This window comes from Pithys albifrons, chromosome 1, assembly GCF_047495875.1.
Source record: "Pithys albifrons albifrons isolate INPA30051 chromosome 1, PitAlb_v1, whole genome shotgun sequence".
In the NCBI taxonomy this organism is placed as follows: Eukaryota; Metazoa; Chordata; class Aves; order Passeriformes; family Thamnophilidae; genus Pithys; species Pithys albifrons.
This window is the reverse complement of record NC_092458.1, coordinates 60,295,338-60,311,640: the sequence shown is the minus strand read 5'-3', so window position 1 is coordinate 60,311,640 and position 16,303 is coordinate 60,295,338. Positions and strand designations below refer to the sequence as shown.

General features: G+C 40.2%; 1 protein-coding gene across 3 annotated transcripts in view; it reads left to right on the top strand.

Annotated features, from left to right (window-relative positions):
- Positions 1-381: 381 nt before the first annotated feature.
- INTS6 (integrator complex subunit 6) overlaps positions 382-16,303 on the top strand; it is a 41,959-nt gene continuing 26,037 nt past the window's right edge. For 2 of the 3 annotated variants that reach the window (XM_071551872.1, XM_071551854.1), the window contains exons 1-3: positions 471-913; positions 1,154-1,231; positions 1,949-2,098. In XM_071551872.1, the coding sequence (XP_071407973.1) occupies positions 803-913; positions 1,154-1,231; positions 1,949-2,098 (339 nt within the window). In that variant the 5' untranslated portion in view covers positions 471-802. Of the gene's footprint in view, positions 433-470; positions 914-1,153; positions 1,232-1,948; positions 2,099-16,303 lie in introns of those variants that run through there. The other variant, XM_071551862.1, reaches the window with a different exon arrangement.

Here is a 16,303-nt window from a genome sequence, read left to right as displayed (position 1 = left end):
ACCCGCAGCCCTCGGCACAGTCCAGCCAGGGGCGCGGCGGCAGATCCTCCGGCCCTCCCTTCCGCGGTGCCCCTCCACATTTCCGCCGCCTGGGGACCGTCCCTGGGGAACGCGCCCGGAGAACACCCCGCGAGGGACAGCACCCCCCGACCTGCCCCGTGTCCCCTGCCCGCCCCCCGCGGCGCTGCAGCCGCGCCTGCGCGCTCCCACCGCCCCGCCCCGCCCCTCGATTTGCATATGCTAATGATGGCATACGGGCGGCCCTATGGTGGGGCCAGGAAGCGGTCACGTGGGGCGGAGACGTGTCCCTGAGGGGCGGGGCCCGACCTGCTCAGGCTGCCTTAAAAGCGGGCGGCGAGCGAGGAAGCTCCTCAGTCAGAGCGAGAAAGTGCGGGGTGGCGGAGCTGCGGCTGCTCCGCCCGAAACTTCTGAGTAACATCAACAGGGGGAGGGGAGGGCGGGCGGCGGTGGAGGAGGAAGGTGGTGGTGGGGGGAAGGTTAGCCAGCAGCGCAGCCCTATCCGCCTCTCCCTCATAAACCAGCCTGTGTTGGGCTGAGCAGGCCCCTCACACAAAGGAGGGCAGGGCAGGCAGGGCTGCCCCCCCCTTCCCCCCCGCCTCGGCAGAGGGGCAGCGGGGAGGCGCCCTTCCCCGTGCACAGCACTCACAGCCACTTACTCCTCTCCCGTCCCCCGTCTCCTCTCCTCTCTCTCCCTCTATCCCTCCCACCCTGCCCCACGGTTCTCCCTTCAGCCCCCCGCCCGCTGTCCATGTAGCCGCCCGGCCGCCGGCCCCTCCGCACTATGCCCATCTTACTCTTCCTGATAGACACGTCCGCCTCCATGAACCAGCGCACCCATCTGGGCACCACCTATCTGGACATAGCCAAAGGCGCTGTAGAGACTTTCATGAAGGTACCGGGCTCTGCCTTGCGAGAGGAGGCGAGAGAGGGAGAGGAGAGTGCCTGAGCGGGGAGGGGAAGGGGCGACAGGGCGCGGGGGCTGCCTGGGCCGGGGGCGCGGGGCGAGGGCGGGCGGGAGCGAGCAAGCGAGTGCGTGTGGGCAGGGAGGGAGGGGAGGGCCGGGCCGAGCCGGGGGGCTCCGGCGGCGGCGCCGCCTCTCGGCTCACCCTCTGCTTTGTGCCCCGCGCCGCAGCTCCGAGCCCGGGACCCGGCCAGCAGGGGAGACAGGTACATGCTGGTCACTTTCGAGGAGCCTCCCTACGCTATCAAGGTAACCCCCGCTCAGCCCCCTCCTGCCCGGCCTCCTTCCGGCCCCGCCGCCCCCCGCCCGCTCGCTCCGGCCCCGGCGGTGCGGAGAGCGGCACACACGGGCTTCGGCGGCGGCGCTGACATCAACATGGCCGACGCCTCCCCTGCGCGGTGTGAGCGGCAGCAATGGACTGTGGGGGATATTTATTCAACTTGGGAGAAGTCACCGCAACTCCGAGGAGAGTTCGGCTTGGAAGGGGCGAGCCGAGGAAAGGAGCGACTGCAGCCCGGAGAGCCCGGACTCGGAAGGGGATGGCACTTCCCGCGCCCCGCCGGGGCGGGGAGGAGGGGACGCACCGCGCGAGGGAAGGGGCGGAGGGTCCACATGACACGGGGCGGTGAACCTGTTGGAAGGCGCTTCCCAGTGCAGCTGGCTTCCGTCTGCAGCGGGCTCAGGGAGGGCGGTGTAAATACTTCGGAGGTTTGGGCACCAGCGACTTCACAGAAATTTGTTCTTTGGGACAAATCAGAAATGCTCGTTTATTAGATGGGAAGCTCTAAGATTGGAGAAGTGCATCTTTTCAGACTTTTTTTCAGACAGCATTATGCATAAGTAACTTGTGAGGTGTTGTTTTAACGTTTTTAGTAATCTGCATGCAGCAGGGAAGGCACTTTGTAGCCTAACACGAAAGCAAAACTTGTATCTGCAGAATAAGTCTTCTCACGTTTCTCTTTGCAGGCTGGCTGGAAGGAAAACCATGCAACGTTTATGAATGAACTGAAAAACCTTCAAGCTGAAGGACTTACAACTCTTGGCCAGTCCCTAAGGACAGCTTTTGATTTATTAAACTTAAATAGATTAGTAACTGGCATAGACAACTATGGGCAGGTAGGTTGACTGTTAATAGGCATAAAAACCCTTGAAACACAGACTTCCCAGAGACAGCAATTAGCTAGTTGTCCAAAGCAGCATCCTTGTGAAATATGTGATATGGGGGCTTCTCCAAAAGTAAGCAGAGCTCAGATAGCTTGAAGAAATACAATCAGTGATTATAGTTTGGTACCCAACTTACCTGGTTTTTAACTTCAGTTACTCCTCAATTTTTAAGTTATGACATAGCCTTCAAGCTGACCTTCTCAGTTCAACTGTATCTTCTTTTTTATATCAAGTCTGTGTTCAGTACCTTGGATGGTGAACCTGATATGGTTACGATAACTTTGCTTTCTCTATAAAGTGCTGTGTAATCAATTAAGTACACTTTGGGAGATGAGCCATTTTTCTAATAACACTGCATGTCCAAGAGTATTGGAAGAAGCACAACTCTTTCAAAACCCCATTTGTTTCCAGTGACTTTACCACAACATTTCTCTGTGTACCTGTATAAACCTGCCTGTTGTACCAGAGCCTTGAGAAGCTGTGCTTTTCCAGTATATCTATTGCAACTATGCCTTTAAAGCAGGACTTTTGTTTGGAGTGGGTCAACATTCTCTTGCTAATTAGTATGAGTTGCTAAAAGACAGGAATTGTGGGTTAAGCCTGTGCATTAGAAGTGTCCTGAGTTCTTTCTGGCACCGGATCAAAGCCTGTATTTGTTCACTTGAAGGATGTTACTAATATTGGGCAGAGTATAGCATGTATTTTTCACATGGGATGTACCTGCTTGAGTCTCCCCATTTTGTTATTCTCATGTAATGCTCTGTCAGCAATCTGAGGATTAGCTGCTGCTCTTGGTATTTAACATGGAAGTGTGGTTGTCAACATTAGGTCCCTTTCTCGTCTACACAGAGTCTATGTGATAACATGCCACGTTTGTTTGGGAAGGAAGTTTCTTTCATGCCGCATTGTAATATTTTGCCACTAGATGATGAAGTGAGCTTAAACATTTTTAAAATGCCAATTTAGTGATGAAACTTAAAGTGCTAGTTCCACACATGGTTATTTTTTTTCTATTACTATCTGCTGTCCTCATACATCTGTGTATAATCTTCCCCATTTTCTGATGTTTTTGTTTAGTTATGTGAGCTGTGTGAATCTTTTTAAACACTTAACTGTTGTAGGCACATACACACAATACTGGCTCTTTCGCATTGCTACTGATAGTTATTTTAATTCATGTCAGATAATTTGCTCTAAGTGAGCCAGCTGTGTTCAGTGCTCAGTCAAGGGGGCAGTTGAGTTGTCATGATTGTTTTGACTCACAGGTAGTGTGTAATAGCTGCTCTTTTGTCTGTGAATCAATGACTTTTTCTTTGGTCTGTTTTGGTTATGTCTCTCTGGGTTTGAACCCACTCTTGCTTATTATTATTTTTTGCTCCATTCCACATATGGAGCTGGCTGTTGGAGAGGTGTTCACATGTGCAGTCAGATGATTAAGTAGAATTTTTGACTCTTTTTAGAGTCTGCAAAAAAAGATGAATTATATTGCAAGTGCCAGATCATCTGCTGCTGAAGTCACAAGTTCTCATATTGGCTAGTCTAATCCAAGTAGCATTTTTTTAATATAAATCAGATCAAATTCCAGAGCACTTAAGTGGTCCTTCAGCATTTGCAGGGAGAGATCCAAGGCAGTTAACTGTCCTTGACTTCACATTGGTCTTTAAGCACTGTCTTTTTATGCTTTCTTCCTGTTGATCATGTCTACTATCTAAAATTTGCTTCAGATAAATGGATATTTAACCATGCAAGATCTGAGAAACATACAAATTCAGGAAAATAAAAGTGATCAGAATGCTCAGTTGCGTTTGAGACAGTTTTCACTAGTGTTCACTAGAACATCAAGTGCTGATTCTCTTTTAAAGCAGCTGCAAATATTAAAACCACAAATTGGTGATTAAGTAAAACATAGCCAGCAGATGTTTGAAGAGTGGTTATCTTACAGTGGGAGGAGATGATAATTTTACAGAAAAGCAACATGTAGACCATCTTAGGTGTGGTATTATGTGACATAATAAATCCAAACTTTTAAGGGTTTTTTTCTGTGGGAAATCTTTCTAGCTTTTGATATTTGACTGCCATGCTTGTATTTTAGTGTATTGACAAGCTTCTAAGACATTTGCCAAGATCCACTTATTTCACATGGATGAATTGTGAAACAGACTTTCTTATACATGCAAATGACTAGACATGGTACAAGCTTGATGGGATTCTCTGGTTATGTCATCCAGCAGTTTGGTATCTTGTCCCCCTACTGAGTATGAACTTTTTGTTTAAATGGCAGTGTCACTCACCATACTTGTTTTCTTTCAAAGTCGACCAGAGTTCTCCATCAGCTGACATCCTGAACAAGAGTGATGGCTGAACGGTCATTCTGAAATTGAAGAAAATCTCCTGCTTCACATTTTGTTCCAACTTTAATGTTTGGATTTTTACTGTGAATGTTTATCATACTACTTCTTCAGTCAATAAGTACTGCCTCAGATACTCAAAAAGATTGAATTACCAAGTGACCAGCTCATCACAGTATCTCACATTTAGGTCTTAAAGGGACACTGTCAACACATTTAAATTGTTAAGCACCCAGAAGATTTTTTCAAAAGCTATTTTTCTGCTATTAGTGCTATTTTATGGCTTTGTAAACACTTTGTCTTATCAAGGATTTCTAGATCCAAGTTTTTGTGAAGGCGTTTGCCAGAAAAAAAGGGGTTTACAAAGTACACATATTTTAAGGTGATTGTTCCTTTAATTTTTACAGCTCTTTCAGATTGATAAATTCAGCATTATACTGCTTGAATCCAATAATAGCTGTTCCCACCATAGTATGCTTTGTGATGATTGTGGTAGCAGAAGAATGAATGTTCAAATAGGGTGTCAGCTTTTCGGCTTCACTAAAAATAGCAGTCCTTCTCACCTTCTGCATTTTTATGGAGAGCTTCGTCAAAAATACTGGATTTGGATGTCTTCAGGTAGAACGTGGTTTAAACACACTTAAGTTCAGTAAGGGTTTACTGTCATATCATACAAAATGCTTCGTTAGCCTGGTTTGCCCTTAGCTAATTGACTTCTCTTATTTTTCTCCAATTCAGCTTCTCCATTGTTTCAGGTAGTTTTAAATATCAAGCCTTTTACTAGCAGATTTTTTTGTCCTCTTGGAATATACCTCTCAGTCTCACAAGTATGATTTGTTCAGCAGTACATGTGTAGTCACAATTCAACTAAATAGTTTTGAGTGAAGTAAATGTGCAGCTTGTTATAGTTAATAGAAGGGTTAAATACTAATAGATGTGTTTCTGTGGAAACACAAAATATGGAAACTGTAGCTGCTGTTATAATACAGAAAAATATAAACAAATGGTTGAAATGAACCATCAATGTACCTCAGTTTGAAGTTTGTTGTGAGACTTCTAAGGCTAAGCACTGAATCTAAGGTAGGTAAATGTATCAATTACGTTTTGATACTCGCATGCAAAGAACCTACACAGCATGGACAAAACTAGAATTTGATGGGTGTTTTAAATTGCTAAAGCTCTGATTTTCTGATACCTCATGGGTTTCACCTTGCCTGTTATTTGTGGAGTGAAAGTCTCCTATTTTTCTCAGCAGTATTGCACAGAATAAGGTTTGAGAGGATAAAGTACATTTATCTGAGTGGATTTCAAAGTGGTTGAGTTGACACATCAAGATGTTTTTACAGATTTTTTTCAAGGTAAATTTTAGTTTTAATACTGCAGATAGGAAGAATGCTTTTCAATAACAAGCTTTTTATGAGCTTTTTATCCTGTAGAGTGTCTTGCACATATTCTTCAGTGTTGTAATTATTTATATGGTAAAACTGGCTTAGAGATGTTTGACTTTTAAACAAATGTAATGTGAAAAAAATTCATGCTAACTTAGTTTTTTGAAAGAGAAGAGTCAACTATAATGCTTCTTTAATACAAGTGGACTTAGGATAAGTATTTTTCGTTCACATGAATGAGGTGCTGCCTGGATTTAGACTAACGCAAGAAACACTGTTTGGATGACTTACCAGGCTGTGTGTAGTCTTGGTGAAAGCCTTTCTTTTTTTCTGTGGTGCATTTCACATATGAACAGAAGCATAACTAAGGAATGTTGAGACTAATATCCAAGTGGAATTCAACTGATTCTGGGAACTTTAAAAATCCTAGGTTAACTGCTACTTTATGGTTCTCTCTGAATGTATGGTTAGACCCTTTCATAGCTACTGGAGCAGAATTGCTGATGTGTTCACACAATAAAACTTAACATTGGTCTGTAGAGGTCAGCATGCTTTGCCATAATGGCTTAAATGCTATGATATTCCAAACACATGTAAATAGCATATGTAGGAGATCAAGTCTAATAATGCTTCTAGGCACAACAGTCTTGTTTGAGGCACAGATTATAGGCTGACTCCTTGATCATGTGCTTATCTGTATCTAGGATCTCAGCTTATAAAAACAACAATCACATGTAAAAATATTGTCCCCTAACATGAAATGCAATGTTTTTGCAGTGATGGTCTGTTTTCTTTAAATTGTTGAGTGGTTTTATTTTCCCAATCCTTTTGGTGATTGTTACTAGATTTCCTTGCTCTCAAAAGTTAAAATCCCTTTAGCATGGCTTTTGTCTTGGCATCGTGGGGTCATAAACATTGCACTGAAATGGCCTGTGTTGAGTCTGCCTCCAAATTTGGAACCAAAGTTTAGGTTGGTATTTCCTGCTTTGTCATGATGGCACAGTTGCATAGGCAGTTCAATTCTCATGTTGGTAAGGGCAGAGGTTTGTGCTTCTAGAGTAGTTGTTTTTTTGGTTTTGGGGTTTTTTTTTGCTCCCCTTCCCCAACTAAACCAAATTGGAGAACTTCAAGACAGTAGTAGACAACAAAGCAAGCTTAAGTATAGTAATGGCAGAAATATAAGAAGAGGTTTCTCATAGTCTTCTGTGGAATAAAAATGGTTTTAACATAAACCTGTATGCTTGCTGGTGTGAAGGGCTGGTGAAATTCATTATCACTTGCTGTGTGATGAAATTAAGCATGTTGGTTCAAAAATACACTTTTTAGGCTGTAACCTTTAAACATAACATCTTGTCCACCCTTAGAATCTTGGTAGTTTTTAGTTTAATAATAACCTTTGAGAGCTACAACAGGCACTCTTGAAGTGTTTTTTCACATTGTGAGGGGGAACTGCTTGCCTTTCAGCCTTCCTAGCACAACAAAGCTCACTGAAAGTCTCAATAAGTGCTCCGAAAATCACATTTTTAGTTCTAACATGGTGTGTTTTTAAAGAATTTAAAACAAGCCTACACGAAGAACTTTATTTTTTCAAGTAAAAACAATATCTGTCTGTTCCATTAGCAGAAAGAAGTGAGGTACTTCATCATGTTATGAATGTGCTTTGACCACTTTGAATCTTTTAAGTGCTCAGTATTTAAGCAAATTTGATTTGGAAGGGACAGTGCCATAACATGTTCATGGAAGCTTTGATTTTTAGGATGTCAGATGAGCACAGGTTCCCTGCCAGAGCTTAAGCAGGTGACACAGATGTCTGTCCCTTGCTGAAATGCATGGATTCACTAAAAAGTCATCACAGGAAGTCTGAGGACAGTTAGTAGTACCAAAGTTTTACATCTTGGTGTGACCTTCTCTCTGGAACAGTTTATTTGCTTTAGGTCATTATAGACTCCCTAGATATGTGAACTTTGGGTGCCTAAAGTTACATGTCCTGCAGCTGAAGTATTCCTATCTTTTTGAAATATATTTGCATTTCATCACAAAAGTTGTTGTGGGGCAGCACAAATACCTATGGATGACAAGCCAGGAGTTTGATTATTTTGTGAAGTAGAAGTATTTTGGTTGCGGGGGAGGGGGGTTTGGTGTTTTTTTAACTAGTATCTGTCATGGTATATTTCTTTGAGGTTGTTCAGTCTTGGTTTTATTTTGTAGACATCTCTGAATCTCGAAGGGAAGAACTTGTGAATGTGTCTGAGTTCTAATTCAGCTGAGGCTCAGTTAAAACTGTTGGGTTTCTTGAGAGCTTATGTGCTGTTGCTTTTTTCTTCAGGTTAACAACATAGTGAGTCTTTAACAATATATTGAATCTTTATCAACACAGTGAGTCTTAGCTCATAGATGATTCCCATATCTGCATCTCCCACTTCAAGAATGTGTTAATGGTTACACTTAATGTGATCTTTAGCCTCATATTGTCTGATGCAATTGTTTTCACCCGTTTATGTAACTGCTTGGAATTTCATATAAGTTTTTGAGCATTTTATCTTACCTAATACAGAACTCCTTATTAAATGTTCAGTTTTCATTGTGTAATTATGGTGCTAATTTTAATTTTCCAAAGTGTAGATCAGTTTCATTTAAAGAAAAATAAATACTGCAGGTAGGGGGGTAATGGTTATGATACTTGATTTTTTTTTTTAGGGTGAACTAGCCTGTGAGCTGTAAGAGATTTCTGATAATCCTGTATATAATTCTGTGATTTCTAGAAAGCATATTATGTTTGTGAGGTATATTCTGTGTATTGGTATATTTTTACTATTGTAAATATGAGTGTTGACAGCAAGCAGGATTTCAGGTTTTCTTGATTGCCAGTATATTTAAAAAAAAAAGGTGGAAGGGATTTATTTCATCACTCTAGAACCATCAAGTTGTCCCCAATGGACTAGATTTATCAAAAATATATTGTATAGGCCATTTCAGTCATACATGATTGAGAAATCAGGGATCTTATCAAAGCACCTGTTGTTTTCATCCCAGGGGTAGTCTCAGCTTATTGATTTGCCCCAGCTTGCATGAATCTATAGTCCACTACAGATTTAAGCCTGGCTCTTCCAGTAGGGAGCTAGGTTAGTGCTTATGGTCAAATTAAAGTAAGCAGGTAAGAAGTTGCTAGCTGCAAAATACAGTACTAACCTTATCAGGAACCTTGAATGACTGTCATGGTTCCCTGAGTAGATAAGACTTCTGATTGTATAAGAGAACAAGAAAACTTGTCAAAGTCTGATCCTATTCTAGTAACTTTAATCTGAAAAATCACATTTGGTATCTGTTGAATGTTGCCACTCCCATTTTCCTTAATTCACAGGGTTTGTTTTTTTTCTCTTTACATGTAACTGCTGCTGCCTGTGGAGACCAGGGTGTTAATCTTTTATTTGGTAGTGATGTTTTAGGATAAATTACCTGAATACACTGTGCATTTTGTCAAGCTACATTGAACAAATCCAGAATAATTTTCATTGGAATCAATTTAGAGCACTGACATTCTTTTTTGATGCTCTGTATACAGAATGAGTGAAAAGTGGCCTTCTCTTTCTTCTGACAATTCTAACCACCCTCCCCCACTTGATCTCCCATGCTCTGAATCCCAGAATGGCAACTTGATTGTATGCATCTGCATGTAAGACATCTTCAGCCTAGGTGGCTGCTCTGCTCTGGAACTTACGGCCTCTCATGTGCCAAACTTGCTTCAAGTTGTGAGTGTGATTTTATGTTGTAAAACACATCAGTGACTGATCAGTGATGATTAATAAGCTGTACTGTGTACACCAGTGGTTCAGAATGTTTTAGAACAACAACTAAGTTCCTGGTGTAGTGGTGATAAATTCAAGGAGGGAACTGTGGGGGGAGTTGGACCATTATTCAGTAGAGTTGCACTGTGTTCATAGGTTATTAAGCTACTTCCAGTCAGCTTGTCAGTACTCTGGATTGTTAACCTCCCCCAGAAAGGTGTGAAGGTTTTTGTACACAACTGTCTTTTCCCCTTGGGGGTGTTTTTTGGTTGGGTTTGGTTTGGTTTTTTTTACTTGTTAGTTTTTTGTGTGTTTTCCCTACTCAGTGTTCTGGCAACTGTAGGACTCATTACCCTTCTCCCGTACAGTTGAACAGAGGCCTGGCTTAGGACTGTGAATTGCACCAGCTGAGCCAGGAGCAGCTGTGTAAAGTCATTGCTGTGAAGTAGAAAGGCTGCTGTAATTAGGGACTTGATCCAGGGCTTGACAAGGTCAGTTATTTTTGGAATAAAACATTTAAAAATATTTTAAGGAAATAGTACCAAAATCATCTTAAGCCCAGAGTCTTTGGGGCTGACTTTTATGTTTGGTGTGGCTGGTTATTTTACCTTTTTAAAAAAAATTATAAAAGCTCAAATATAACCTATTTTTAGCAGCTGGCATTTACTATATTCACTTTGAAAACTGCTGGAATTTGTTGGTTGGTTGATCCAATTTCAGATGATTGAAATAGTGATTTATTTACTAATCTGTGACTAACTGATAAGGTGGGTCTTTGACTGACAATTTCCATTATATTAAAAATAAGGTCCAAGTTGTGATCATAGTTGTTTTGGCTGCTTATATAGTTCAATTAATTTAAGAGAACTGAAGTTCTTCCCTTTGTGGGTTTAACATATATCTGTCACATCAGTACTTACATGTTTCAAATGTTAATGTTTTTTCCTCATTTTAATGCTGGTTTTTACTATTAATTTACTTCCTGGAATTCATTATAGAGGAAATCTATATATGTTTTGCCTCTTTTTTTGAGACTCATGTAATTGTGGAAGATTGAAGGACTGAATTGTTTTTGAAACTTAGCAAGGACCTCATCTAAATTGGAGCACTTGGAAGATAATCAAGAAGTTATCACTTATATAATATGATATCGAAAACTTAATTAAATTTGTTCTTAAATGAAAGAAGCAGGACAAACCTATATACTAAACTGTCATTTTTGAAACTGAGTTAGTAATGTTTGGATCTCTGATTTAGGCATGTGAAGACATCAGGGTATCTTGAGGTTTTGAGTTTGATGTCTCAGTAAATCCTACCATGTATTCATCAACGTGTATTGTTCTACACAAACAGAGTCTTAAACTGCTTTCTTGACACATACCTTCTGTTTTCACATGTGCACTGTTCAATATGGAGATTTTGGTATTCCGAATGATCAGTTGTTGCATTGAATCTCCTTTTCAGGCTGCTTTGAGTTGCCTGGGTTTTTTCCCTGTTAGTTTTGGTTTTGTTCTTGGCACAAACTATTTGAGAGGATTCCAAAATGACTGAAGTTGCACAATTAAATAGTCTTTAAGCAGTTCATTCAGTGCCAGACTTGGAAACTCAGAATGTGTACAGTTACGAGCATCTATAAAAATTATACTGAGCACAGAATTTTCTTGTTACATGTTTTAAGATGGATATGCAATGAAATCATGGCCTATAGAATGCAAACTTGCAAGCTCAAGCAGAGGAAGCAGCTGATATGGTTAAATATATTTCTATGACATTTTTGCAAATTGATTTGATGTCTCTTATGCAATTCAAATGTTTTGTCTCTGTAGTATTTCTAAATATAGAAGTGTTATCTGACTGGATCTTTGATTTTTACAGCTTTCAGACTGGACATGATTAGTTTAAGATGGCATATGTTTGGAGGATCTGTAGTTAATTGAAGCCATAAATAGTTATTTTTTAGAACATTTTTGAAACTAATGCTTAAGACTAAAATAGCAAGGAGCAAGTGATGTTTTTTCATCCCATTTGTTTTCCTAAATACCTTGAATTTCCTGTTTTTAAATGGAACTTAGGTGACCTGTGTCACGGACCTAGTGGTTGTTTCACGAGTTCTCCTTTCATTCTTACATTCTGTCACTGATGTGCCTTAACCTTAGGAAAGGTCTGCTGTTACAGTTGTGTTCTGCTTTGAAAGCCTTTTGCTAACTGGTTTTCCTTTTTTTTGTTGCTTTTTTTATTTGTTTAAGCCTGCAACTCATTTGTTCTAGTCACCTGAAATACAGGAGGCTTCATACCACCAAACTCATGTCCTAACTGTGTGTGCAAAAATAATTTCATCTACTGCTGATCTGTAGTGTCAGTAAGGGATGAAGAAAAAACTGTGTGAATATCTTGTAATCCTTTATTGATACTCCACATAAGAAATGGTGATTGGTGCATGTCTTCTTAGGCATTGTAGTTGCTCTTAGGTATTTGTAATGTAGTTAATTATAGAATTCTCCAGAACATGGGAAGTTATTTTGCCTTTAATAACCTTGCTGTAGTCTGTAGAGAAAGCAGCTCTGTGTAGCTGGATTTAGGTTTTGTAATCTCATCTCATGGAGGGAAGATCTCTTCTGGTAGCCATTCTTACTGTAAAATTGTCGCCATTGATACGTTGACTTTCAGAATGTGAATGAGTGCAGGAGGAATTATTACTGCTTGAACAGCATTTTCCATTTCCTTGGGGGAAAAGGTGATGAGTTAATGGAAGAATGAATTCCGAACTTGATAAATTCTAGTAGTTTATTAAAACTCTGCTTTTAAGTCTTCTCCAAAAACCACAATAATTTAAGTTATAATACTACTTTTCTAGCTTCAGAAGAAAAGGGAAGTGTGTATGTAATACAGTTGATTCTTTGTGGTGAGCCTTCCTGAAGGTGGATTATGGGCAGCAAAAAAGGGAGAAGTGGGATGATACTGTGTGGTGCATTGGTGTCAGAAAACCATGAACCAACTGTTGTGTTGGATTAAACATGGAGTTAGATTAAGAGATTAGAGTTCAGTGATTGAATACTTCTTATTTATATTTATGCAAGTACATTTAGGGGTTTTAGGTATACAGCTTTAGAAGAGTATTAACCTGTTTCTGTGTGTTTTGAGGTAGTATGCAAACTGAGGTTTATCTTGTTACTCAAGTCTCATCGAGGATGGATTTTGTTAACTTGTGCTCCCTCTGCTGGCTACTGTTTCAATTACAAAGTAAAATACAAATTTACATGGGTGAGGTACTCTGATATGCTATTTTGGCCAAATATCAGTTTATGGATGTTCCTTTTATGCAGGTAAAATTACAGAAAAATTCCATGTGAGTTTTAATTTCTGAGAATCAGTGGTGATGTTGACAGTTGGTGTTTTCACAGTATGTAGTTACTGTCATGGGCATTGTCAAGACTTCAAGCATTTGTCAAACCTATTTCTTTCCTTCATCCCTCATTTGAAGAGATTTGGTGTTTTTACTCACTCTGTGTGTGTATATGTTGTGTCATATACAGAGGAATTAGATCTTCATGGTTCTTGGGACTATGGAGGACTCCACTTTGGATTTCTAAAAGTTGCTGCCATCACCTGTGTTTGTGAAGGTCATTTTCCCCTCGAGATGTAGAGCTCTATTTTGGTTGTAGTAAGGGGATGTCTCACATTACTTTTAACAGGTTTTTATCTGTGTTCTTTCTGAAACCTGTATGTGGGTGGAGTCGTATTCCCAGCTGCCTAGCATGAAGGGAAGGCAGAGCAAAAGTCCTCCCCTCTTGGATATTACAGGGGAAGCTAAAAGATTTCAGTATTAGGATGGAGAATGCTTGACTATGCTGTAGATGTTTGTGGACTGGCACTAACAGTAAGAATCCTCCTGCTGCCCTTCAGCCCCTTCAGGAAAACACTGGGCATTTTTTCTTGATGGTAGTGTAGTTTCTGGAATTGGGCTTTCATTAGGTTGTTCATAAGATTGCTATTTGTGGTTGATCTGGTGTGTCTTTTACGTTAATCAGGCATCAAGGGAGGTTTCTGGTTTATATTAAAATTTGTTTTATGACTTGAAATCTTTGTAACAGGTTTCAGATCACTTCTCCTGTGTAAAACGCAGAGTGGTACAGAGTTCCAGTTATGTTCTTCAGCTCCTATTCATTCAGACTGAAGTCACAGGAATCTCTGGTGCTGAAGGAGTCAGTTTCAATTCTAAACCAGCAATAATAAAGACATAAAATTTCAAAGCTGTTTTTATTGTGCAGGTTCAATCACTTGGATAATACCATGATGGAGTTTAGAGCTGTTGTATTTTTCAGTTTGGCCACAGAATTATGGCACTCTTATGACTTGTCCTGTGATAAGTGAGATTTATCAAAGGAAGTGTTGTGGTAGAACTGGGCTGCCATTCTTGCTCTTCCCGCCTTCCCCAGCATATTGTGTTCTTTTGGTAGATCAAAGTTTCATGGTGTGTTTGTGCTCAACATTCATGGTGACATGCAGCACAGCTTCATCTGAGAATGCTTCTGTTTAAAGATATTTTGGTTCTTATCAAGTAATAGGGAAGAATTTACTAATCTACCCAAGTTGAAAGCATATTTTTCCTGGGTATGTCACATGTATGTGCATGATTTTGGTGTGTCTGCATACATTTGAAAAAATCTTAGAGTAGTTTTGTCAAGTTGCTAGATGTGAATTCACTAAACTTACTACTGTGATGGCAGTGTATTCAGTTGTGTGTGACTTGGGAAACAGTTGAGTGAAAGCTTAAAATACAATTGGGTCTATAGGTCTTCACCACTATGTTGATTGTTTCTGCAGGGATAATAGAAAATACTCAAAGCTGCTGAAAATGCAAGTGAGACAAAAGTTACACAAGATACAACAGTTCTCATGTAGTTGACTTTGAGAGCAATTGTTAGATACCTTTGTGTACTTGACTGAAAGGGTTCTGCCTTGAGCAAGGAAGGAGAAAGTCCAATAAATGTTAATGTCTTAGACACTTATGATTTTGCCAAAATGTAACTGAAGTTTCTAAGATACAGAAAGTGAAAAACCATGATGTATTTGGATGATCTGTTTTAGCCTGAAATTCAGGCTCAGTGTTTTGGTATTTTTTAAGGTGCCATCAGTTAAAAATAGCTTTAAAACTAATAATTTTGCTGTCATTGACATATATTTAAAGCTTTTGTTTCTGAACAATTGTTGGTCACAGATTTTCATGAGCATTTATGAGAATTTTGACCTTTTAAATTCTAAAAAATAAAAATTATTGAATTGAAAAACTGATAGTGTGCTTCTGTAGTGCACTTCTGTATTTCCTGGTCAGATACTTAAATTTACTGGCAGTTATGGCTGAAACTTCTGAAAATGAAGGGCTCTGCCAAGACAGTATAATGAGATACGGATGTGCAGTACAGCTTCTGTTAAATTTTCTGATTTACTGAAATGAAAGTGTGCCTTTTAGACACATCATGATCTCAGAATGTGTTTTTTCAGTTATTAGTAATATGTTCTGTTAAAAGTATACACTATATTTCAGTTCACATTTATTTTCAACTTCTAGCCTTTCTTGGGCATGAAGCTTTTGTACTACTAAGTACTTTTAACAGTAGTTGCTTGTTACTTAAATCAATCTCTTACTGCATGTGTAGTAATGTATATTTGCGCATGTAAGGTCACAGTAGCTCTTGAATTGCTTTACATGCACACTGGGAAGAAGGAAAAAATCATGCACGTGTTAATCAGTCATGCTGAAACTTGATGCTGAGCTTATTTGCCATTGGAAGTGAATTCTTAGTTATGCATCTTAACTAGGCAATAATTTTTTATGATGATAATTTGCTACAGTCCTGGTTTGATCTGAGGCTCCCTCTGAGGGCATCACACAAGCTGAGATGGGATGGCTGTACTTCTGACTGTGATGTGTGTGTGAAGCTCAGAGGTGCTCACAGCTCAGTCTTTTTTTGTGTGTTATCTGAGCACAGAACTAATTCAACTGGATGGCAGAACTGGCAACCTGTGCAACTGGGTTGCGTTGTGATTTGGAACAAATAATTGTGAAGCTGTCAAATTGTTGAAATGAGTGTGTTGTGTAACAGAAGTTAGTTTTAAGGCTCTGAATATCTTGATTGTTCTTTTTTAGCCAAGCAAGCCAGCCCTGGTATTGATGCTGGGTTTTAAACAACTTTCTTCCAAACAGAAGGATGTGGGAGTTGTCATCTTGGTGCATGTCTTTGAAAACAGAGATTGCTGGTGAATGGAAAAGCCTTCCCTGTACCATATTACAGTACTTGGTGGATGAACAGGATCATCAGCTGGATCCTTCCTTTCTTAGTACTTTCTTTCACAACTGCTACAAACCTTCAGAAGAAAAAGCAATTTATTGAAAAGGATTTGCTTTTGAAATAAACAAAACCTAATGGTGGTTAGTTAGTTGTCAGAGTCAGTTGTAAGCAGGCTAATAATTTACACCATGTTATCCTGAGCTGCTTTCCAGGGCACCACAGCATACCTGTGAGCTGCCAAAGAGCTGGTAGTGTGCACTGTCACCCACTGTTTCACTGGATATCCAAAATAATGGGGCTGGACTGAATTCATTGCCTGTGCATTCACAGTCAATGGTGCTACAAT